The sequence below is a fragment of the Leptosomus discolor genome, chromosome 2 (genome assembly GCF_034619465.1).
Source record: "Leptosomus discolor isolate bLepDis1 chromosome 2, bLepDis1.hap2, whole genome shotgun sequence".
NCBI classification, from domain to species: domain Eukaryota; kingdom Metazoa; phylum Chordata; class Aves; order Leptosomiformes; family Leptosomidae; genus Leptosomus; species Leptosomus discolor.
The window spans coordinates 148,057-172,936 of record NC_141392.1 but is presented as its reverse complement, the minus strand read 5'-3'; the positions used below and the strand labels follow the sequence as shown (position 1 = coordinate 172,936).

At 42.0% G+C, this 24,880-nt stretch overlaps 1 protein-coding gene across 1 annotated transcript; it reads left to right on the top strand.

Moving 5' to 3' along the window:
* On the top strand, positions 1-23,082 carry EIF2AK2 (eukaryotic translation initiation factor 2 alpha kinase 2). Its single transcript, XM_086461812.1, has 17 exons — positions 1-114; positions 507-597; positions 2,413-2,539; positions 5,485-5,599; positions 6,761-6,930; positions 7,702-7,828; positions 10,463-10,545; positions 11,491-11,572; positions 12,032-12,066; positions 12,223-12,357; positions 12,803-12,922; positions 14,158-14,265; positions 15,957-16,149; positions 18,743-18,868; positions 19,431-19,526; positions 21,446-21,508; positions 21,585-23,082. Exons 3-17 carry the CDS (start codon positions 2,436-2,438, stop codon positions 21,702-21,704), a joined length of 1,677 nt encoding a protein of 558 aa, XP_086317938.1. The 5' UTR covers positions 1-114; positions 507-597; positions 2,413-2,435; the 3' UTR covers positions 21,705-23,082.
* Positions 23,083-24,880: the final 1,798 nt, after the last annotated feature.

Sequence of the window (24,880 nt, the reverse complement as noted above, 5' to 3'; positions counted from 1 at the left end):
GCAGGCTCGCAGGAGGCTAGAAATGCCTCACAGAAGCTCACGGCCAGCGATCAGGAACCCAAGTAGGAGCCACGTTGAAACACAAGGTGTATTGCACATTCCAGGAGTGACAGTGTAAGAGTGCCATTTTGATGTCTGTAAATACAGCCCGTACATAGAATTATGGAGTTGTTTTAGGTGGGTTTTAGCAAGGAAGAATGTCATGAACAATTTCAAAGAAAACCTGTTTTGTCCATATATATGGAAATAATAATTTGTGAATTATGTGACTGACATCATGGTTTGCCCTTTTTTTCTCTAAGATGATTATACTTAGAAGTTTAGTGTTTTGAACTCTGATATTTTTCTCTGCATCGCCACTGGCTTCTGAATGGGTTCCTTGTTGGCTGTGTCCACGCTGCGGGAGAGCAGGTGTGCTTCCTGGGTGCCGCTGGGTGCCCAAATCATTTCCTCATGCTGAGGGTGAGACCTAAAGCTTACTGTGGTTTTCCCTCTCTGCCCTGCAGCTGTCTGGTGTCTGCTGGAGAGAGACCTTGCAGGGGGTCGGGGTCGGAATCAGAGCACAGTCCCATGGATTCTGTATTGGGGTGACCAGAGGTAGGTGTTGAGTGCACCCAGACACATCTGCTCCGTGCTTTTGATATAGCCTCTGGAAACTTATCTTGGAGATTTAGTTTCTTTCTTGCTTTCATTTTCTTTCCTGCTTCTCCAGAATATATTATTAATTTGGTGGCTGATTTTTTTTTTTTTTCTTTATCCCACTAAGAGATTTACTGTGAAGCGCCTTAATGTTCAGTGATACCCATAACACGTTGTAAGTTTAAAGAAAGGTTAAACAATGAGAGATGAGAAATTGCTCTTGTGTTGGAGGAGGTTATTTGTTGGCTGAGACCAAAATGGAACTGTGAGAAGTTTAAAGAGACCTGAGCAGGCTGAGTGGATTGGCTTAACAACGTTCAGTTCTGATAAATGCAGACAATCCTGGCTGGAAGGAAAAATGCTAGTGTTATGCTTTTTTTTTTTTTTTTTTTTCCATTTTCTTTATAAATGTTCTAAATTCAGTACATGTGCCTTGGTGTGCTCTCTATAAAAAGTAGGAGTAAAATCATCTCTTATCAATACAGGAGGAGTGTGATAAAGCACATTTTACCATGTAAATAAGTATGTTGAATTTTTTTTTTTTCCTGGATTTACATTAGTGGTAGAGCTTCGCTTGGAATGACTTGTGCTTACTGGTCACCTCATGGAAGAGTTCCCACAGATGTAGGACTGGACGGGTAGAGATGGTGTTCAAGGGCCGAGGAAAAACTCGGAGAGCGCGATTGCAGTAAAATGGGCTGCAATAAAATAGCACGATGCAGTGAAATAATGTCCCACCAGAAGGGCAGCAACGGCATTTAAAATGCAGAACGTGTGAAAGGCAGTGCTTTCTGTTCCGTGCCCCAGCGGCGGTCTGGAATTCGTTTCTGTGGGAAGCGGCTGAGGTCGAGAGCGCCGCAGCGCTGCCGGGGGTGGGGGCTGGTACGGACCCCGAGACCGACGGGCGCTGCGGTCCCTCTGTCGCGCTCGGTGAGGGGCGCTGACCGGCCCGTCCGGGCGGAGCGGGGCTGCTGAAGCCGCGGCGCCGCTGAGCAGAGCAGGCGCACCCCGCGCTCGGCCCCGCTCGCAGGACGCGGTCGCCGGCGCTGCCCCGTGCCCCGGGCGGGGGCCGGTTTGCCGGGGCGCCCCCCGAGCCAGGCGGGGGCACAGCGCGGCCCCGCCCGGTCCGCGCCGCCGCCGCCGCCGTTTCGGTTTCGCTTCCACCAGCGGCGGGCGGTGCTGCGGGAAACGAAACCGGGGCGGGGCCTGCCCGCGGCCTGATCCGAGCCGCGCCGCGCCGGCTGCTGGAGCTCCTGGGGCCTCCGCCGCGGCTCGGAGGTGACGGCGGGGCGGGCAGGGGAGCCGGCGGGTCTCGCCGAGGCCGGCTGCCCTGCGGGCGGGAGCCTCAGTTGTCTGCGGTAGGTGTGGGTGAGCCTGGCGGTCATCGCGGTTCGAAAGGACGTGCCAGAGCACCTCTCGGTTCCCCTGTGAAGGAATCGCTTCTGGTTCCGTCTGGAGAAACGTTACAGATTCTGTTTCTTCACAGGATTCGGGGAATGATTCAGCCTTTTCGCGCCGAGAAGTCTTCTGAGAAGTCTTCTCTAATCACTAAATTCTCTGCTCTGCTTTCTAAATCTGCTGTTCCAAGCAATGAGTCTTCAAAAACGTTCATGGATCAACCACTTGAGTTCGAAATTAGAATTACTTTTCCGTGAACTTTATGTTACTGGCACCAGTTTTCTGTGTTGTATCACAGCAGTGCTCTGCTAGGATTGGGGGCTGGCTCTATCTGTGTCTGGAGGCACAGACCCATGTCTGAATGTTGCTTTGCAGAACCTTTTTGAGATTGTGTCAAAATGGAGCGCGAGTATATGGAAAAGCTCAACCATTACTGTCAAAAGCATAAATTCCCGCTGGGTTATGACGTCGTCAGCGTGACCGGTCCATCGCATGATCCTGAGTAAGTTCCCTGTGCATATCAATAAACATCAGGATGCTTCCTGCTGCGAATGAACTGGGTAAAGCTTGCAATCGTAAAAGTTAATCTGCTGAAAGTGAGTATGTGGCAGGAGAGCTGGTTGAAACCATAAATTGAGTGGTAGGTGGGTGGGGAGGATGTTGTGGCACAGTTTGGGGAGAAAACTTATTTTAGGTTCGATGGCCCTCTTCTGAAAAGCAGCAGCAATGCACCTGTTCCTGGTAGCTATTGTGTGTTGTGCGTCTGCCATGAAATCTCTAGGAGGTGGATTGCAGCAAGTATTTCAGTTTATGATCTATACTAACCTAAGTGCTTTGACTTTTAGTTAGTTTTGCAAAGTGTGGAAATTATTAGTGATTTCTGTTGTTAATTTCTAACATGGAGGTTGGATGGATATTAATTGATTTGGTACCAACAGTTCTGTGTGTAGTTGATTTTTGAACATCTGTTCAAAAGAGAAGGGTCTCTGGCTTAATCTGTTTTGTTTTTACTTTTGGACAGTTACAGGTGACAGAACATGTTTTATTTTTTAACACAAATATGGTGTTTTGCTGTATTTTTTCCTTTGCCAGAGATCATAGACACTCAAGGTCTATGATGTTTCCTTGTGTAATTTTTAAAAATTTTTGACAGTTTGCATGTAGGCAACCCTTATGCTCTAATTACCATGTTTCTTTCAGTGTCTTCTATGTTGCCAGCCAGCACTGTCTCTGCTGATTTATTCTTAGTCCTGACCATAGTCGCAGAATAAATTAATAAGAATTATCTGTGTCTCAAACGTTAATCAGTTATCTGATCTTTTTTCCCCATGCAGCTCATGTAATTCAAAAAAAGTAGCCCTTACTGCAGTAGTGGCCACAGCTGTGGTCACACAGCAACATCTTTGTGCTTCAGAAGTGATGGCATGGGACTGACAGAATTTACACACATCTCAAATTTACTCATTTTATCCCATTTATTGTGCTTTCTCATTTTTTCCTGTGTACTCTGCTACATTCACAAATATAATTCAACCCGTTCTCCTGTGTCTCTTAGTGATGCAAAGTGTGACAGTGGTATCTAGGAAAATCCTGGATACCTTGTACTTCAGCCAAGGCGTGCAATGTACAGTGCCTGGCTACAGTGATGAGTACTGTCCACCTCTGGTGCCCTTGTGGTGCTCTTCCCCAGTGCTCTGCCTGCTAATGGGATGCGTTGGCCGGCGCTGGTCCTGAGCTGGCTCCCTAACCCTTCTGTGCTGTGTCCCATCTCATAAGTCCTCCTGCCGTTGTCTGAGGCGTGATGCAAAGACACCTCCTGTCATCTCCTCCTGTCCTGTCCTGCTTTTGGTGCTGTAGCTGCTTTCACTGCAATGTCTGGCAGGGTCAGTGCTGAAGGCAATGTCAGAAGGTTGAGAGGGCCCAGGCTGGCTCAGTCCTGGGGGACTGCAAGCTTCCTTGGGCTGGGAACACAGTGTGTGGGCAACCAGGCCAGTCCTGCCTAAACCTCTCGAGCCTGGGCAGTGCTTGTTACCTTGGGGTCCATGGTGGATAAGCATGACTGTACGTTTGGGACCGACTCATGTAACACTCATTCAGATAACCCTCAACTCTGGTAATTAACTCACAGGTCATTGAGGCTCTGGCTGCGGTTTTCCTCAGGATGCTTAAATAAAATGGTGAATTTTGGATGCAGAGTCATAGCTGAATGTGTGTAGTATTCAGCGCTTAGATGTGGGTGGCGAACAACCCTTTCCCAAGAAATGATCTTTCTTTCATGCGTTTTTTTTCTATGCCGTTTCCTGTGTGTAGAGTGTCTGGCACACTGTGGTGTGCCTTGTCCTACTGTTCACCTCCTTAAGGCTTGCTTACACAATGACCGCAAGCACTATTCTGCATCTGCATTGTTTTCCACCCAAACATTTCATTAAAGGGAAGTGGAGAGTGAAGTTGGAATAATGGAAAAAGTGAATCCCTGAAGTCATTCCACTATCTGGGAAAAATTGTCCTACAGAGGTACTCAGGGTGTTTTACCTAGACTGCTTGTTTGTGTGAATTTTCCTTGTTGACTGTGAGCTTGTGTATCTGTGTGCTCTGCTGCAATCCGAAGTACAGAGGCATCCCGGGGTGATGGTAACCGTCACTTGAACTTGATGCAGATCTGTGCTGCTGCCAAAGCCAGAAATCTAGTTGGTCTTTTCTGTTACCTTTCGTGCAACGGCAGCAGCAGAAATGTTAGGGATTTTGCAGCTGTGGGACAAGTCGGATCTGGCAAGATCCCTGTTCTGGCTCACGGAGTTGCTGTGTGGGAAGCCGTGTGTGCACAGTGTGTGCAACGGAGGGGGAGGGCATTAGTAGTGGAGTGTGGAAGGGCAGGACTGCGTGCGTTTGTTTGTGGGTTGTTTTTTTTTTTTTTTTTTTTTTGAATTGCCTTTGAATTCATGTCTCATGAAGCACCGGACATGCTCTTTGCACTTAGTGAATAGTGTATGCAGCAATGTATCAGATGTGAGTGTAATGTCCTGTCTGCATCCATGAAATCAAGATTAGCTGATCTTTCCTCCCCATAGAGTTCTGTGGTGCTGAGATATGTCCTGGTATTAGGGCTTCACAACCTTGCCTGTAGCAATGCTGACCTTAGGCATTCTTTTGCTTTTAAAAATTTAAACAATTTTGCTTTTAAAACACAGTTAAGCATTTAAAAATACTGTTAGAAGTAATGAAGTACATGCATTTGTGACTAGGGAGGAAACATTTAAAAAGTATTTCTACTAAAGAATTATGATAATCAAGAGTTAGATATAATAAAAACACACAAATACTTAAATATCTCCACAGTTAACTTATAGTGCTTTGTAGATAATAAAATGAAAGTTGAATCTGAGAAGGTTATTAAGTATATATTAGACAAAATGTAGCAATATTTTAGAGAAGTTTCCTTCATTGCAGGTTCACAGTTGTGGTTAAAATAAACGGTGTGGAATATGGTACAGGCACTGGTAAAAATAAGAAGGATGCAAAAGCAGCAGCAGCAAAAAAGACCTGGGAAATGATTGAGAAACAGGTGAGTAAACTGTAGGATGTAATTTTTTTTTTTTTTTTTTTGCTTGTAAAGGTCGAAGATTAATCTCTAAAAGTAGCTAAGAAAATATTACTGTTTTCTTTCTTTTGGAGGAGTTTCTAATTATTTAAGTTGTCTTGGTTCTGTCTTACTCAGTGCTTTTCTACTTTTTACCACTCAACTGTTTTCCTTATTGCTCTGCTACAGGGTTGGTATGTATCGAGAGCGTTTCCTCCTCTGCTGTTACAGGAGGATGAGGAGATGTGTTTGCTTTTGTTAAGCTGCCTTGGCATATCCAGAGTGGACAGTGTTCCTTTTTCATCTTGACCGCTGTTCATTAATTTGATGTCTTCAAACCATTTGCAGGGCATTGGTCAGTGCGTCTGTTGCCACTCTGCTCATAAAATTCCTTACTTTCACTTGATCTGATTCATCTTTGCTTCACTGTCGTATTCTTTATGGTATAGCTGATTCTATACTCTTTATCCTTCTTCGATTTAGTTTAGGTTTGAATTTTGCTTCTCTATTTTCTGCCATGTCTTTTGTGGTAGCCATTCTTATTTTTCTCTTTGACTCTGAATGCTTCTTAGCACCTTTTGAGTGAAATCTTTCCTTACCTGTTTCCACACGCTTTTTACTGTGTCACCATCATTACTTTAACACAGTTGCTGCATGTTTGCTAATATTATTATTAATGCTGCCTAGTCAGGAGACAGCTGAAAAGTCCTGCTTTCCCCTCTTGTACATGCACAGGAGCTAATGGCAGCACCAGCAGCATCCTGCTGCCATCCCTTTTCTTGGCGCTGGTGAGGCTGTGAGAAAAACTCAGAAGGCAGCATTCACTGTTTGTTTTTTATAAGTCATTTCACAGCTTGTTCCCTGTCTTTTCTTAAAAGAGGTGGGAGGAGACATGGTGATAGGTTGTTAAAGACATTGGTGCAATACTTGGAAAACTGGATTTACATTTCTTTGGAGATTCAAAACGTAGTCATTCTGTTTGGTATGCCTGTCCCTTGCTACATGGGACTCCATTAATGCAAACTTGGGATTTCTTAAAAATACTTTGAAATGCTGACAGACCTTGCAGCTCTATTAGATGTTGTGCACTGTTAAACTATTTATTAAGCTTAAGGTTTTAAGTTACCTATTTTGTTTGTTTTATAGCCAGAGAGTCTGTCAAATATGCAAGCTGCAGAGTTAGTGACAACTCCAGTGACCTTATCACCTGTACCAGCCATCGACTATGTCAGCTTACTAAATATGTATTCACAAAGGACGTTGCGAATAGTTGATTATCCTAACAAAGAACGTGCTGGAGACGCCCATGCACCTCTGTAAGATGTACTTTGTCTTCGTGCTTGCTTTTAATACCTCTTTGTGTTTATTAACGCTACCGTTAGTTACCCTCTTAGATGAATCTTTAGAAATAGAGTAAAAATGCGGAGGTAGTCTGGAGAGAATCCAGTGGAGGGCCATTAAGGTGGTTAAGGAGCCGGAGGATACGGCATAGGAGGAGAGGCTAAGAGGAGAAGAGATGGCATGATGTTAAAGTGGTAGTTAGCGTTGACAAATTGTCAGTCACCTTGGTTGTAGTTCTGGCACCTTTGTGGACCTCTTGGCATGCATTTTGGAGACCCCCAGGAACCAAGTGCCAAGGAGAGCTTGTTTGTGTCTCCTGTATGTATTGCAGTCAGTGAGTTTAGAAAGATTCCAGTTAATGACAGCTGAGGGATGATAATATCTACATGTTTTAACTCTCTTGACAATATCTGCTGGAAAACGACTCTCTTCCCTGCAAAATCATCCATTTTAAAACCTAAACTGCAGGTAACTTGTGATTATGGGTGCATAGGATCTGATGCCTTGAGGAATTCAGCCTTAAAAAGTGCTAAATATTCATTCTCTGAAAATAGGTTATCTTGAAGGCATGTCTAATTAGTTATCTGCCATTATTGATTAGAGTAAATGTATATTGGAGATACTGTCCTGAAGATGTATATTTCAGTTTTCTATTCTATAATGTCAATTGACTGTAGGGTTCAAAATAATTAAATTAAGACTCATCATATGGTATATAAGACCTTATTCCTGGTTGTATTTTACAGGTTTTCTTGTAGCTGTACAATTAGTGGTTTTGTGTATGGAAGTGGCACTGGAACTTCTCTAGGTGCTGCAAAACAAGCCGCTGCAAAACAAGCATTTGAGAAGCTACATAAGCAAGACACTCTGACAGTATGTGCTATATTTAGCCTTAAGATAGATGTTTAATTCTTGTGTCTTTAATCTTTGAACAGATTTCCTCATTGTATTTGAAAGCATACCCCATGGATTCCACTTAAGAGGGAAACAATCCGTATTTTGGTGGGTTGGTTGGGCTACAGGATTCTGTTGGTAAAATTTATGTTGTGTTTCTATATTCAGTTGCTCGATTAAAAACCTCACACTTGAGGTCCTTGTGTATTTCAGAACATGGTCTGTTACGTTGTCATTCAGGGATGCACATATATTTTAGATTTCTGAGTCACGACTACTCTAATATACTGATTGTCTCCTTGTTGTTGAGCTGACTAGCTATGAACATAAATCTCTTCCTGCATTCTGTTAGATGAAAAATCTAAATCGTGAAATGTGAGAAAGGCAAAAGCAGGAGTGAGAATCAACAGGTCTTGTCTTCTGTAGTGTCCCAAGGCAGAGTCTAGTGAAGCAATGGCTCACACCATCCTTTGGAGAACAGTGCTGTTGTCTTCATGTTGGCGGTCGTATTTTCACCCATGCAAAAATTATCAGAATTCTAATAGTGACGCATGCACAGAACAGTACATATGAACTAACCTAAATGTAGTTTAAAGGGAAGGCAGGCAGTACAGGGGAGGAAAGAAATCCTTTTTACTTTGAGTACTTTTTGCATTATTTGGCTGTTTACTGTGAATTTTAAATGCTTCTTTTATTGTTGTTTTTAAGTTAACTAGGTAATTAATGGCTATTATAGCTCTAGGAGCCTGCCTTAGTATTTTGCTGTGTTGTGAGCTCATGGGTATTTGCCTTTTCATCAAAGTCTGCAATTTACTACCTCAAGCAGAGTCTCTGTAGCAATTACTCTAAATTTCAGGTGGGTTGTTTTGGTTTGGTTTTAATTTGTATTAATGCCCAGGATGTCTGTGTAACAAAAATAACGTAACTAAGCAAAAAATATTAAAGGCCCTGTACTACTGATTTTTTTTTTTTTTTTTTTTTTTTTAAAAAAAGAGAGTTGTTTGTTGGCTATCATTGAAACCCTTAAGTTTTTTTACTTCTTGTCAAGTTACGTTTGGCAACAATTTAGGTGTCGCTTTTAATGTTACATTTATGCTCTTGTGACACGGGGGGAAGAACCTCTACTAAGAATTTAGGATTAATTTTATTCAGTTGACCCCAATTTAGTAATCCAGGTTTTGCAGTGTTTTCACACTGAAGACACTGAATGACTCTTTATACAGACTCAAGATTCTTAGTTCTGCTAATCACATGTACCAAAGCCTTGTTTGCCACGTAGACAGTTGCATATGCAGTAAACAATGAAAACATTTACTTTTAATAACTGTTACTCTTATCCTGATTTTTAGTAAATCTCAGACTCTCCTTCTGCAAATGTGTCTATATGGTCTCGATATGAGTGGGAAAACGCTCACTGTGACAGGGCCCTGTGCTTCACTCCTCCGGGTAGAAGTTGGGCAGATGTCTGCCTTCTGCAGGTCTTTCAGTGCTTGGTGCAGTTAACAACTTCCACTTAGGACCTTGTAATCTCCCCTCCCCGCTCTTTCAATGCAATCTGGAGGCCAGTCACAAGTGGTGTTCTGCAGGGGTCAGTATCGGGGCCACTTCTGTTTAACACATTTATCGATGATCTGGACGAAGGGATAGAATGCTCCCTCAGTAAGTTTGCAGATAACAACAAATTGGGTGGGAGTGTTGATCTGCTGGAGGGCAGGAAGGCTCTGCAGAGGGACCTGGACAGGCTGGATCGATGGGCCGAGGCCAGTGCTGTGAGGTTCAACCAGGCCAAGGGCCGGGTCCTGCCCTTGGGTCACACCAACCCCATGCAGCGCTACAGGCTGGGGAGGAGTGGCTGGGAAGTGCCTGGCGGGAAAGGCCCTGGGGGTGCTGGTCGAGAGCCGGCTGGACACGAGCCAGCCGTGTGCCCAGGTGGGCAAGAAGGCCAACAGCATCCTGGCCTGTGTCAGCCATGGTGTGGCCAGCGGGAGCAGGGAGGGGATCGCGCCCCTGGACTGGGCACTGGTGAGGCCGCCCCTCGAACGCTGTGGGCAGTTTTGGGCCCCTCGCTGCAAGAAGGACATGGAGGTGCTGGAGCGTGTCCAGAGAAGGGCAGCGGAGCTGGTGAAGGGTCTGGAGAACAGGTCTGGTGAGGAGCGGCTGAGGGACCTGGGGGTGTTTAGTCTGGAGAAGAGGAGGCTGAGGGGAGGCCTTATGGCTCTCTACAGCTACCTGAGAAGACATTGTAGAGAGTCTGGTCTCTTCTCACAGTTAATTAATGATAGAACAGGAGGGAACGGACTCAAGCTGCACCAGGGTAGGTTTAGGCTAGACATTAGAAAAATTTTTTCACTGAAGGGGTTGTCAGGCATTGGACCAGGCTGCCCAGGGAAGTGGTGGAGTCACCATCCCTTAATGTGTTTAAAGGTCGTTTAGATGTGGTGCTATGAGATATGGTTTAGGGGTGTACTTGGTAGAGTAGGGTTGATGGTTGGACTTGATGATCTCAAAGGTCTTTTCCAACGTGAAGGACTCTATGATTCTATCTTTTGCACATGGGATTTTTTTTAATGGGATTTTGTTAACCATTCTGTTTTGTTTGGTTGTTTTTTTCAGATGGGAAGTGAAAAATCTAACAGCAATTCTACATTTAGCAAACATAGTAATTCCTTTCGAGTGCCAACTCAGTCTGACTTGGAGTAAGTTTGGTTCACTGATGTGATAACAAAATGTATTTACTAATCTTAGAGGGTCATGTGATCTAGTTCTAAATGAAATCTGTCATAGTTTCTTCATTGCAGTGTAAAGCCATTTAATTTGAGCTTGTATTTCTTAAACTTCAGAGCAAAATTTGTTGTACTTGTGCAATTTTGACTCCTTATGGGTTAGCTTAGAGCTTTCCAATATATTAATATTTGTCACGAGTAGTTCTGTCAGAAGCAATCTTACTGTGATGTAAACAGAGTAACATTCAGTAGCATTATTTCATGCCATTTTTAACACTCATTTTCCTGTTGTGACACTCTTGTGAACTCAGTGTAATTCAATTTCAGTCCTTCCCTGTGCTCCACATTCTGCTTTCTTCTCTGATGGTGTTTTTTTTTTTTTTTTCCCCCTTTTTCATTCCCTATAAATCTTCATTTCCATCAAAGGGAAAATTTGCTTAGCGAAAGAAAATGAACATGCGTAAAGTTTCATGCGTGATTGGGGAACCCTAGGTCAAGCCTTTTGTGTCCAGCAGTTAATTTGACTGTAGTGCCACTACCACTTCGTTGATGTTCTCAGTGCGATTGTAAAGCAAGCCGATATGTACAATGCTGGGGGTGGCTGCACTGCCTTGAAACAAACATCCTTATTTATCCTATTTAATTAAAGGATATAACAAAATATATGTCATATAAATATCTAGGTATCGTGATATCCTATCATAGAAATAGAGGAGTATATTACAAAATGTTATTTTTTTTATTAGCTTTCCAGCATAAAGTTTTGTAGTTTCAATCAGTCATGACTGTTAATGCTTTTTCAGGTTTTGCTTTTGAAAATTATGTATTTTTTTATGCTTCTTTTTTTCTTGTGGTAATAATTTTATTTATGATTGTGTTACTTTCACCTAAAAGTAGTCTATTATTTTTCACTAACAGCAGGACTTGCTTTGAAAACTCGGATGAAAAGTTGGAAGAAAAAATGAGAGACATGGCAGGTCAAAAGCCTTTACCTTGTCAGGTATAGTGTGAAAATGGTCTTTCTCATAATTACGTTTAGACCCTGAACAGAGCAAGCCTCTCCTCAGAGTGTGGCGTCAGTTTGTTCCTTTACCCACTACTGACTGGAAAGCACATGTGCGTTTTTCCCAAGAACATTCAGTACTTTCTCACTGCCAACCACTCGTTCACTTCCATACTGTGGACCCAGTTTCTGTGCTGCTGACCAAATGGGCAGTACTCCCCAGAAAGGGGATCAAACTAAGCTCATGTTTTCCTGTGGGAAGAATGATGATGTCATACACAGCATATGTGAAAAAACTGAAGCTAAGGTACGGCTTCACTCTTAGTACATTGTTTGTATAAGGTATAAACACATTTATAGACAATTCCTAGAGACATTCTCAGATGCATTTTAAATTAAGTATAGCGAAAATATTTGGGATATCTCAGTTAGGTTTTTTTTCTCTTTCTCATGTAGAGAGACGCACCAAGTTCTGCCCTGAAATCCAGAAGGTATGTGTCTGTTTCTAGACTGCTGTCTCCCATAAGCTGCCTTGCAAACAACTTCAGTGTTTCCAGATCTAGTAAAGGTTTCGGGAGGGACATTTCTTTTCTCTTGTCGCATATTAGAAAAATGGCGCATTGTAAGTTTTGCTTTTATTCTTAAAGAAAATTGGCAGCTAATTTTGATAATGGAAGAAATAATGAAGAGAAAAAAAAGATGTCAGATTCAGGTAAAGGTTTGCCAGATTTGGACACAAATACCAGTGAGGAGAATGGAAGTCCATACACTATGAATGAAAGGTAAGAAGGTTTTTTTCTTTAATAAGATCTGTATGGCAATTACAGTATGTAGTGGTCTAGATTTTTTGTTTATTTGTAAAAGAATGTGGGAAAATACTGCTGTAAAAACAACTTTCAAAGAAAATTGTTATTTGAGATTTTTTTTTTTTTTTCCTGGAAATTTCAAATACAGTATAGCAACTGACATGTAATGATATTTAATGCTTACAACCAAAAGTCACATGTGTGAAAATGTGAGGGTAATTATCCTACATGCTTTTAAGGGTCAGTTTCCCTTGTTTTTTTTAACCTTCAAGACTATGATTTAGACCTGTATAGATGTTGAGTGGTGCCAGTAGAATATTTCGGCAGATATATTAGATCTGTCAGGATCATTTTTATCTCTTGTAAATGTCATGTTGAGTATCCTTAAGTTGTGGTTTTGTGTTGGTTTTTTTTTTTTAAGATTTCTCAAGAGTTTTAAAAATATAGAGCCTATTGGTGAAGGTGGTTTTGGGAATGTTTTCAAAGCAACAGCAAAGCTTGATGAGAGAACCTATGCAGTCAAACGAGTTCAATTCACAAAGTATGTACTTTATATCTACTTCTGTTTTTTAGTTTAGGACAACCTCAATCAAGATCTTAGTACTTAGTTTTGTCTCTAATAATCCTAGGAGCATTTAAGCAATTTTCATTATTAATTGTCACTTCTTTCTGGTAAACTGTTTTCTTCATTTCTAAGTGAAGCTGAAAATGGCGTGCATTGGAATAATTTCAGATGCGGCTGTAAAAACGTAGATTTGTTTAGTTCTACTTTCCCTGACCGCACTAGTGCTCTGGTTATTAACATTGCAAAATGTGTTTGGAGAAGACTTGCTGATTAGCAAAACATTGAAAGCAGCACTGTTACTTCTGACAGGTTACATGAAAAATTTACATATTGGTAATGCATAACAACTGTAATTAGGGAAAACAGAGAAAAATGAAAGTATTACATTTTGTGGTTTGTAATTGGAAAGTTCTTTAGATATGACCCACGTAGGTATTATTCTCACTCTGTGTTACTTGTCCTTTGTAAGTCTCACAGAGAGTGATGGTCTTAGTTTTGTTTTTAAAAGTAACTTTCTGTAACCAGTACCTAGTGGGGTATTTTATCAGCAGCTGAAAGAATTCAATTTCTTTGAGGTAATCTGTTCAAAAAGTTTCAGGTTGTTGGAGATACTTGTCCCTTACATTGTGTAACTGCCCTCCAAATTCTTGTGTTCTTCACAAATGTATGTTATTTTGTGTTGCAATCCTGAGAGCTATACTAAAAACATTCTACTGGTGCTTCAAATAAAGACAGCTGGTCTGCTGATGGGTTTGAACGTGCTTCGCTAGGCTACATTACAACAGCAAGTGCAGGCCGAATTTAGTAACAGTTCCTCATGAGCAGCTACGCTGACTGCTGTGTTCATAAGCAAACTTCATAGAGGTGAAAAGAAAACGTGGGTGTTTGCTACGTTGGGTTTGGCTACCTAATGTAGTTACACATTGCGACTATCTGCTTTTTTCAGCTTTTTTGAGTGGGGCTTTCATTTCTAATACAGTTAAAACATTTTTGCCTTTGACTAAATGAGCAGATGAAAGAAAACGCACAGAGTTTGTAACTACAGTTTTGAACTTGTATGAAGGAGAATATTATGTTCTTTTTCTAAATTAATGTAAAACTACCTGTATACTGCTACTTGACATCATGTCTTTTAATTTAACTTAGTATCAAATTTTTATAGAAATTCCTTTTTTTTTTTTTTTTTTCTCTCTTTTTCTTCCTCCAAATAGGAATGTAGAGCGTGAAGTAAAAGAGCTTGCAAGACTCGAGCATGAAAACATAGTGCGGTATTATTGTAGCTGGGACGGATACGACTATGTAACTTATCCAGACTCAAGGTAACTACAAGAAGTGCTTTACACTCACAAACTTGTTTGCTATGGTGAATTTTGTGTTGAAAATGAAAGGCCAATGATTGGTTACAAATCGTTATACAAATATAAGCATACACATACTTATGTACTTACTGTTAGGAAAAGAGGCACAGTACTTCGCAGCAGCAGGTTGTATATAATTAAGTATGTATATATCTTTTTTTCCTTGACAAATAAGATGCATCATGTAATTTTATCTTTCTCCTCTCAATATGCAGAACTTGCTCAATCTATAGAGGAGTGTAAGAATGCAGAACTCAAAATTTGGGGCTAGAATTAACAACAGAAACTTAAAAAAATTGTCTGGCAGTTGGCTGCCAGATTCCTGATTGGAAGTTTCGGTTTTTTAATGAGTACTGGTCAGCCAGCAGCTCTCATAGATTTTATTATTTCTCAAAGTTAGCATTTTAACCGTGATGCCTGAAACAGCTTTGGTTGTTGAGAACAGAAATACAAAATTAAATGCTCTTTCATTTAGAGGTAGTCTTTCAACACTAAGACTTTGGGGAAGACAGTGGTGAAAGTTTTACTTGTGAGTTGGATTATTAACTTTTCAAAGCTTCTGCGGTATGGTTTTTTTCACTAGCTGTAAACTCATACCCTTCAGATACGTTGGCACACTTACCTAGAGCCATAAAATATTAATGGATTCAAAATTATTGTTGGCATGGTATCTGTCCAGTGTGCTCAGGAAACAAGGAATAAAATGGGGGGAAACAAGTCTCGTGTCAAAACCCAACCATTAATATGTTGGAGTCTCAATATCATTTATGCATTTTGTATTGAGCAGTTATTGGGCAAAAGACAGAAAAAAAATCCTCAAAGCTGAGGTCCTAACCTGGAATTCCACTTACTGCCCTGACCTCAGGGCTACAGAGTCCTGAGCCACTTAACGCTTGTTCTTTCAGCGCCTCGGGCAGCTTTATTCCCGGGCACTTGGATCACACCGTGCAAGTGGGAGAAAGTGGTGCCGCCTTCTCTTCCTACTGTCCTTCCCCCACCGTCTCCAGCCTTAGCCTGTCCTGTGGGCTGATGGGGAGGGAGCTCTTCTGGGGAGTGTGAGGCTGTCAGGTGGGCGGATACGTCTCATGTAGACTTCCAGCTCTCGGCAGGGTTTCTCTAACCCGCAGACCGATGTCAAAGATGGTCACCGCACTACCCTCTTGAAGGGACAGAGCCTGAAAGAATGTGATCACACTGGGTAGGAAAGGAAGGCTAATGCTGTGTTTGTTGAGCAGAATAGAGAATGCCTGCCAGGGACGTGCAGCAGCTCCTAGAGGGCAAGATGGAAGCCAAGGACAGTGCTTTTCTTCCTGTAGAGGACATGCCTCTAGACAGGAGGGGAGCAGAATTTGGGCACTCGGGAAACTTTCAGTGTGAACAAGGAAGCAAGCAAAACATTAGGAATGGTCCAGGGGTATGTAGCAACTGAGGAGGGATTCTTTGGTTTGCAGTTCTGTTTGTTTATATCTAGTACAAATTGGTCTAGGATCTTTTTTAAAATCAAGGACTTGCAGACTTTGTTTTGGGGAACTCCAAAAATAATAATAATAACAAAAAATCTTTTTTAAAGAGGAGGAATCTAAGAATCATTGGTGGCTTGGGAGAAATTGTATCTTGCCAATTTCACCATGGTATATAATTTTCTTTTGCAGGCAGAAGTCGGACAAAGAAATTATCTGTCTTTTCATCCAAATGGAATTATGTGAACAAGGGCCATTGGAAAACTGGATTGAAAAAAATAGACGAGACAGAAAGTATCATGAGATGGCACAAAACAAATGTTTACAATTACTGAAAGGAGTGCAATATATTCATTCTGAAGGGTTAATTCATCGAGACCTCAAGGTAAGTAGGATAGGTAATTAAAAAAAATCAGATAAATATAGTACTTACTGGAATTTCAGAAGATGTTAAATTGTTCTAGTCTTTGTTTACTCTATTATGTACCCTGGTAGCATGCCTCTTCTGATATTGCTAGTCATCAGGATTTTTTCAGCAACTGGTTGGACGGCATCCTAAAATGAGAACTGGATGGTAAACTGCAGGATCTCAGAATGTAGTAGCTCAAAAAAATCAGTAGTCATCAGTATCTTTTTCAGTATATGTTCCTGGGTCACAAGACCACCTATTGGAAAAAGAAATGCTAACTGTACTTGATAAAAATAATTAAAAGAAAGAAAGTGAAAAGTTGAGTCTAGGAAGTTTGCTTTTGCCATATTGTAAAGGGATAATTTATCTATCCTAATACATGCTCTTTGGTAACAACATAGAACCATAGCGTGGTTTGGGTTGGAAGGGACCTCAAAGACCACCTGATTCCAGCCCCCCTGCCATGGCAGAGACACCTCCCACCAGACCAGGTTGCTCCAAGCCCCATCCAACTTGGCCTTGAGCACTGCCAGGGATGGAGCATCCACAGCTTCCTCAGGCAACCTGTCCCAGTGTCTCACCACCCTCAGGGTGAAGAACTTCTTCCTTGTATCTAGTCTAAACCTGCCCTCTCCCAGCTTCCAACCATCAACCCTCGTCCTGTCCCTGCAGGCCCTTGTAAAAAGTCCCTCCCCACCTTTCCTGCAGGCCCCCTGAAGGCCGCTATAAGATCTCCCCGGAGCCTTCTCTTCTCCAGGCTGAACAACCCCAACTCTCTCAGCCTGCCTTGTAGGGAAGGCATTCCAACCCTCTGACCATCAATACATACGCTACAAAACATACTCTAGTTGCTCTTGTATCGCCTATGTATACAAATATTTGAATGCTACTTTTCTGGATAGAATTTCAGTCTCTACAAGTGCACAATCATAAAAAGATTTTATTTCAATATAAGGATTATAAAGGACAAAGTTGCAAGCCTTCAGGGCTTCATATGACAGCTATAACGTTGCTTACAGAGTTTTAAATCGCTCGCTTTGTGAATAAAGTCACTAGTGTGGTGGTATTCCTAAAAATGGCTGTAGTGAGTAACATCATATGTTGATCTAGCATGCTGTTCTCCTTGTATAGTGGCTAATTTCAACACCTGCAGATTATTAGAGCTGAGAGATGACAGTGATGCTGTCCTTGATGCATATTCCCTGCCTCTCAAGACTTCCAGTAACATGAAGTTCATGGACTTCTCGAGCTAGAGATTGAAATTGTTTGCATTTTGCATTTGCAGTGCAGGTCCAGATCACATTCACTGCCCAGGCATAGAATATTCATTATCTTGTAGAGCTTTTCTGTTGGTCTTATTGCTACAATACTGGAATGAACCATAAATATTACACTCATCATTTTCCCTGGATGCCTAGGAAAAAGAGGCCTACTAAGTGCCTTCTTTCCTCACTCATTTATTCTCAGCTCTTCCTACTCTATGTGCTTTCTATTTTCTTGCTCCTTCAGTCCTACTTTATTTTCATAATCTCAGCTCAATCTCCTACTTTTCCCTATTCCTATGAATCTGCTGTCCCAGTCCCTTATCCATGGCATCCGGCTGATACCTGTCTCCAAGTCCTAATGCTAACTTGTTTGTCTGCATTTGAATTTGGGAACTTTTCTCCCCACTTAGATCTGCTGTCAACTTAAATGCTTGGCCATCTGAGATCTCCATGTCCCAGAATCAAAGCTGCAGGATAGGTTCAAGCCGAGATGAATCCCCTTTGTGTCTGCTATGAATGGAGTCTTCAAATAGTGTAGCCAGGTATAGGTACTGTACTAAATGTGGGTGGACGTGGTCCAACTTGAACAGAACTGCATTTGGCGTTCTTGGCGATACAAAGATCTCTTGCTGTTAAATAAATCGGCCTCCTGGCCTTACAGTCCACTGGAGTTCCTTTGAGTAAAAGATAGCATGAGGCTATTCGGTTTTGTTTTAGTAACATTCAGAAATGTAGTTTATCTTCTTTGTGAAACTTCATCCAAGCATATACAATTCCATTTTTGGTAGCTTATGACTTTCTTGAATTTAAAAATGGGAAGTTCAATGGAAACTTAAAAGCGAGTGTGAGATGCCTGTAGTAAGCCCTAGCTCTGCAATTGATGTAGTACAGATAATCCTGCTGTGCCTAGGAGAAACCACGATTTGAGTGGAATTCCGTGAGCCTAAATGCTTTGCCTGAGCATAGCAAATCCCCGTGCTGGGACTGAAGACTAAAAAGCACTGCTGGATATGAAATGTTACATGCACAATGTCTCTGAAGAGCATTAAAGCATGATACGGTTATGACTGAGCTAGTGGGGAAAAAAAAGTTGCAGTTACTGTGGCATGTACTACTTTAAATTTAGTTTGTGTTTTTAAAAATTTATTGAACTTTTTTGTTTCCCACCCCACTGGTTTTTTAATGCTAATTTCTGTGAACAATTATCTAATTTTATGAGGAATACTTCCGTGGCTGATTATGCTGGATGATAAACCTTGGTCATATGGTAGTTGTGGTGGTTTTTTTTTTTTTTTTTTTAATAGCCTCAGAATATATTCATATCACGTGAAGATAAAATAAAAATAGGTGACTTTGGTCTTGTGACTTCTCTGGAGTATGGGACTCTGACTGAGAACAGAGGAACAAAATCATATATGGCACCAGAACAGGTAATTATCCTGCTACATTAGTGTCTCTGTAACTAGATTTGCATTATAAACTCTGCATTGGACGTTCTCAATCCTAATCTCGGTATTAAACCAAGTGACCTAAAGTTCCCTGGTATGACTGTATACGAGGATAACGGTATTCTGGAGAAAGCTGTCTGCCAGTGTGGTGATTGTATTTCGCTGTGCTAACCTACAGGGTCTGACACTGCGTGCTGTAAGGGGTGCTTGTGCAAAACCAGGCTGCCAGCCATGATTTTCAGTTTGAATTTAGGACCTCTGTTAACTGTAGCTTTTAAGTCCTTCCATGTCTTTCATTGCTTGTGACAGAGATATATTGGCATGCCTTCTTTGTATGGGTCTGGAGAAGTCAAGTGTGTTTCATGTGACGTAACAGTCCCTATTTAACAGGCCTGTAGCAGAAAGGGTTAACAACTACTAAGGTTATCAGGTAGGACCAGTCCTGTAGCCTTGGGGTGGAAATGTCTACTGACTTAGAATTTTGCTTTAAGAAGAACTGTCCAGTGATTTGACACCTATATTGTTCTTGTTCTAATCTTTGTAGTCTGGGGACAAATATGGAAAAGAAGTAGATATTTATGCACTTGGATTAATTTGGTTTGAAATTCTTTCGGCATGCAGTCATCATGAGAAAATGAAGGTATGTAATTTTTTAATTAAAAAAACCAAGTCTCACTGTCATTGGTTTGCCTTGCTGCTGGTATTGCATGCTAGAAGGAATCTATATATATCTGGAGTACTGTCTCTATTTACATTTTCCCTGTGATTCATTTCTGTAAGGCCTGTAAGTCCTCACACCTCAGCTGAAATGTAGTTAACTGAAGTAAAGAAATATTACTGATTTTTCACTTATGTCCTCCTGACATACACATTAAAGCCTGAGCATGCTAAAGAGTGATGTCTAGCAAAAAAGATTTTAGGTTTCTGATAGTCTTTTTGTTTGATCAGAGTATTTGAAAGGAATATTTTTTCTAATTTTCTAAAATAAAAATTATGGGAGAGTTTTGTCTCTGCCACGCTGTTGCCTTCACTGCACAGTGGAGCAAGAATAAAGTTTCTATCAAGCCAAAACAGTTGCAGTTTTACAAAATGAAAACAAAAATGATTTCGACTATGTAGCTTTAATTGAAAGAGATGTTACTTCAAAAAGAAAACCAACGTTACTTAAGCTTTTTTTGAAAAGGTATCTTTTACGTGTCTTGCTTTTTCTTGGTACTTTGCACATTATTAGTGTAATGCCTCGCATGCTCAAACCTACATCTTCGTAGGACAGCGATGTAACTGCAAGATGCACGTATGTCGTCAGGCCCAGAAGCCCTTGAACACCATTAGCTTGGTCCTTTTGCCAATAAGAGAAAACCATACCAATGCATCTGCTCAACTTGCAGGTTCAACTGGGCTCTGTTTAGCTGCCTTGTAGTATTTTCTAAGACCTCTTGCTCCTGCCCACAGCTGACTGTGCAAATGTGTCCACAGTCCCACAGCGTTTACAGTCAAAAGGGCAAACCCAATTATTTAGTCTTGTTTCCTTAAAGCATAAAAATCTCATGCCTGTAGGCAGGTGGGGAAGTCACGTGGATGGAAAGTCCTAGGATGGTCTTCAGCTGCTCTATCAGCTTACAAAATAATTTCACTTAACTGAGCGTGATAAACTCTGTATGGTGCTGACAAGCCCTGCTGAAAGGACATCGTGCAAAAGTAAAGTTCATGATTATGAGCTGACGAACTAGGTCAGGTGATGATCACCAGCACGAAGGGTCACAGACGTAAAGCTACTGCTGACGAGTAGGGAAAAAGCTTGAAGTTCATGGGAGCTGTTGTTTTACTGGACACTGGTTCTAAGGGCTTGCTAAGCCAGGCTGTAGCATCCACAAGTCTAGCAAATGATTTGGGACACATGGCTAAGCATGCAAGAATGACTGCTGTCTTCTTCAGGCACACATTACCCTAGTTAATAGAGAAGCGAATGCTGGGGACTGCTCTGTTTACAGAGAAAGCTACATGTGGAAATAAATAGTTGTTACCCAGAAACAGTTTCTGTGAGCATATAATTAGAAATCCTCTGTATGTTGCTTGGAACTCCATGTAGCATTTTATGCAGTGACACAGAAGTAAGTGTGTGGTCCTGAACAAGGTAAAAGGGGGGAAGCCACCTGCCTGGCTTGCAAATAGTAACATCCAAAGTAGGAAATTAGTCATCTTGCTTTTGTTTTTTAATGTGGTAAGAGGAATTTAATAAACCCATTACTTTTAAATTACGGAAAAAAGGAGAATGGTTCTGAAATAGGGAGGATTGCTGAAACAAACACACCATTGTAGAGTGTGAAGCGTTTAAGCTTAAAAAGGGACAACAGTTGACGAAAAGATTGTAAAAAACAAAGTACAACTAAATGGAAAAAAAGTTTCAAACTCTTTACAGTTACTTTCTTTTTGAAGCCTTACCTTTTTTGTAGATTTGTATTTTCCTAATTGCTTCAGTAAATTATATGGGCTATAAAGTAAGATGCAAGATATAATCAAGGAGAACATACTGAAACTGTTCCCTTTTATGAATTTCAGGTATGGCCTGATGTTAGAGAAGGTCGACTTCCACAGAGCTTCACCAACCAATTTCCAGCAGAGGTATGGGATTTTAATATTTCAGTTAGCTTGCTTACTCATAAAAAATAATTTCTTGACATTTAATTTCTTTTTGCAGGCACCCATAATCAAAAAGATGCTTTCAAGAGACTCTTCAGGAAGATACTCTGCATCTGAAATACTTACGCTTTTTAAGTCCGTTGATAAAGGCAACTCACTTAAAACCCATACTCAGTAAATGCCCTTTTAAAAGGCTTTCGGACTGTGTTTAAATCCTGAGTTTGATGTTTGTTGAAACCGATGAAATAACACTAAGTGTCAGAAGCCACAACAAGACTCAGGATGTCTTCTTGGTGTTTTGCCTTCCTGCCTTTGGAACTCATCAGCCAGAAGGGTCACACCACCAGTCACGCCCACCAGCTGCAGACCAGGACAGTGTACTTCTGCAAGCAATCACTTGCAATTTTTACCTGGAAACACAGGTTGTAGATGAGCTGAACCTATATATTGTATAGTAAGTATGGGAACCTAGTCCTTGTCTCCTAGAAGATTAAGTTGATGTGGTGCTAACTGGCCTGTGGCAGATCCCTGCATGCATGCTCTTAACGTGTTGCCTCTGTTAGCAGTTGAGCTTATCTGTTGCTTTCCATGGAAGAAGTGCCGTCCTGGTATGTGACTCAAACCTTTCTCATTTGTTCAGTGATGTTTTTAATACTTGAGACCGAGACTAATTTTGGTGGAAAAAAAAGATACTGGGAATAGGTGTGGGTTATATTCTTCACTGAATTTCAGTTCTTTAAGTGAACTTTGTTATCCCTACACACCTGTTGAACACCTGGCACCTTCAACGCTCTAGCATTTAGAAAGACATACTTTAAAAGTAATCACTCAGTGACAATTCACATGTGAAGCATTCAGCTTCTAGGAAATCTAGATTAGATTTGTTCTAAACTCCTGAAAACCTTAGGTTTTGGGTGGTGTGTTTTGTTTTGTTTTTTTTTTTTTCCTCGAAGGAATACTTAAGGTGCTCTCAATACAGCAAAATTCTCCACTTTCCTCAGGAGCAACTATTTGAAATCCTGTGCTGAGAGTGCACCTTAGACATTCTCTCCCATACTGCAAGGTTTTAATCCCTTATTGGAATACTGAGGCATGCCTAACCCTTAACAAGTGTACTGGATGCCTCTGATGGTCTTACTGTCAGCCCCACAAAAGGTAACAACAGTTTCCTTGTTACGCTTTAGTTACATACTTCAAAGACTTCAGACTTGCCTGGACTGGAAGAATTGTGTATGTGGTGGTAGGGAGCAGGGAGAAAAGACAGGCACATTAGTCCTTCAGATGCTTGTCTTTGACCTGTGTCTTGTCAAACTGTTCATTGCTGTGGAGCCCACATAACTCCATAAAGACAAATGAGCATGGACTTCTAAGCGGAAAAGTAAGTCTACATGTAGTAAAGTACTGTATGCTTTTTCTGAAATGTTAAATGGGTTAAAAGTGGGCGCTTGCTTAAAAAGGAATACTATAAATGAATACACAGTAATTTTTATATTCTAATAGAAATTATTGCTGATCTGCTGCGAGTATTTCTTGCTAAATAAGAATCTTGATTTTTACATCCTTTTGTAAGGCCTGAAGTTTGTTGGGTTTTGTTTTTTGTTTTCCTTATCATGAATCACAAATACAGAATCATAGCGTGGTTTGGGTTGGAAAAGACCTCAAAGACCACCTCGTGCAACCCCCCTGCCATGGGCAGGGACACCTCCCACTACACCAGGTTGCTCCAAGCCCTGTCCAACCTGGTCTTGAGCACTGCCAGGGAGGGGGCAGCCACAGCTTCTCTGGGCAAACCTATTCCAGTGTCTCACCACCCTCACAGTGAAGAATTTCTTCCCAATACCTCATCTAAATTTACCCTCTTTCAGTTTGAAGCCATTAGCCCTTTTCCTATCACTATACTTCCTGATAAAGGGTCCCTCCCCATCTTTCCTATAGGCCCCCTCTCAGCACTGGAAGCCCACTATAAGGTCTCCCCAGAGCCTTCTCTTCTCCAGGCTGAACAACCCCAACTCTCTCAGCCTGTCCTCAGTGGGGCAGTGCATCTTCTTGTCCCTCCTCTGGACCGGCTCGAGCAGCTCCATGTCTGTCTGATGCTGGGGCCCCCAGAGCTGAATGCAGTACTGCAGGTGGGGTCTCATAAGAGTGCAGCAGCAGGTGATGCAGTGCAGGATACAGTTGGCTTTCCGGGCTGCAAGCACACAGTCGCCAGGTCACATTAAGCTTCTCCTCAACCAGCACCCCCAAGTCCTTTTTCACAGGGCTGCTCTCGATCCACTCATCCTCCAGCCTGTATTCATGCTTGGGATTGCCCTAACCCCAGTGCAGGACCTTGCACTTGGCCTTGTTGGAACTCATGAGGTTGGCCTGGGCCCACTGCTCCAGCCTGTCCAGGTCCCTCTGGATGGCCTCCCTTCCCTGTCCAGGTCCCTCTGGATGGCCTCCCTTCCCTCCAGCATGTCAACTGCACCACACAGCTTGGTGTCGTTGGCAAACCTGCTGAGGGGGCCCTCGATCCCCCGTCTATGTCGCCGGCAAAGATGTTAAACAGCACCAGTCCCAGTACCTACCCCTGAGGAATGCCACTCGTCACTGGTCTCCACTCAGACATTGAGCTGTTGACCGCAACTCTTTGAGTGCAACCATCCAGACAATTCCCTATCCACCGAGTGGTCCACCTGTCAAATCCACGTCTTCCCAATTTGGAGCCCAGGATGTCATGTGGAACAGTGTCGAATGCTTTGCACAAGTCCAAGTAGATGCCACCAGTTGCTCTTCCCTTATCCACCACCGCTATAACTCCATCATACAAAGCCACCAAAGTTGTCAGGCACGATTTGCCCTTAGTGAAGTCATGTTGGCTGTCACCAATTATCTTATTTTCCATGTGCCCTAGCACAGTTTCCAGGAGGATACACTCTGTGATCTCGCTGGACACAGAGGTGAGGCTGATTGGCCTGTAGTTCCCCAGGTCTTCCTTTTTCCCCCCCCTTTTTAAAAATGGGTATTATGTTTCCACTTTCCCAGTCAGCAGGAACACCACGAGACTGCCATGGCTTCTCAAATATAATGGATAGTGGCTTAGCCACTGGCCTAGCCAATTCCTTCAGGACCTGTGGATGCATCTCAAGTCCCACGGACTCGTGCATCTTCAGGTTCCTTAGATGGTCTCACACCTGATCTTCTCCTACAGTGGGCAGTTCTTCATTCTCCCAGGCCCTGCCTTGGCCTTCTGTGACCTGGGCAGTGTGGCTGCAGCACTTGCTGGTGAAGACTGAGGCACAAAAGTCATCAAGTACCTCGGGCTTCTCCATATTGTGGGTAACCAGGTCTCCAGTTTCCTTCTGGAGAGGGCCC

Excerpts from the sequence above, each read along its gene's own strand:
- EIF2AK2 (XM_086461812.1), top strand. The coding sequence starts at position 2,436 with ATGGAGCGCGAGTATATGGAAAAGCTCAACCATTACTGTCAAAAGCAT. Across the intron at positions 2,540-5,484 it reads GGTCCATCGCATGATCCTGA|GTTCACAGTTGTGGTTAAAA; the intron begins GTAAGTTCCCTG and ends CCTTCATTGCAG. Across the intron at positions 12,358-12,802 it reads CCATACACTATGAATGAAAG|ATTTCTCAAGAGTTTTAAAA; the intron begins GTAAGAAGGTTT and ends TTTTTTTTTAAG.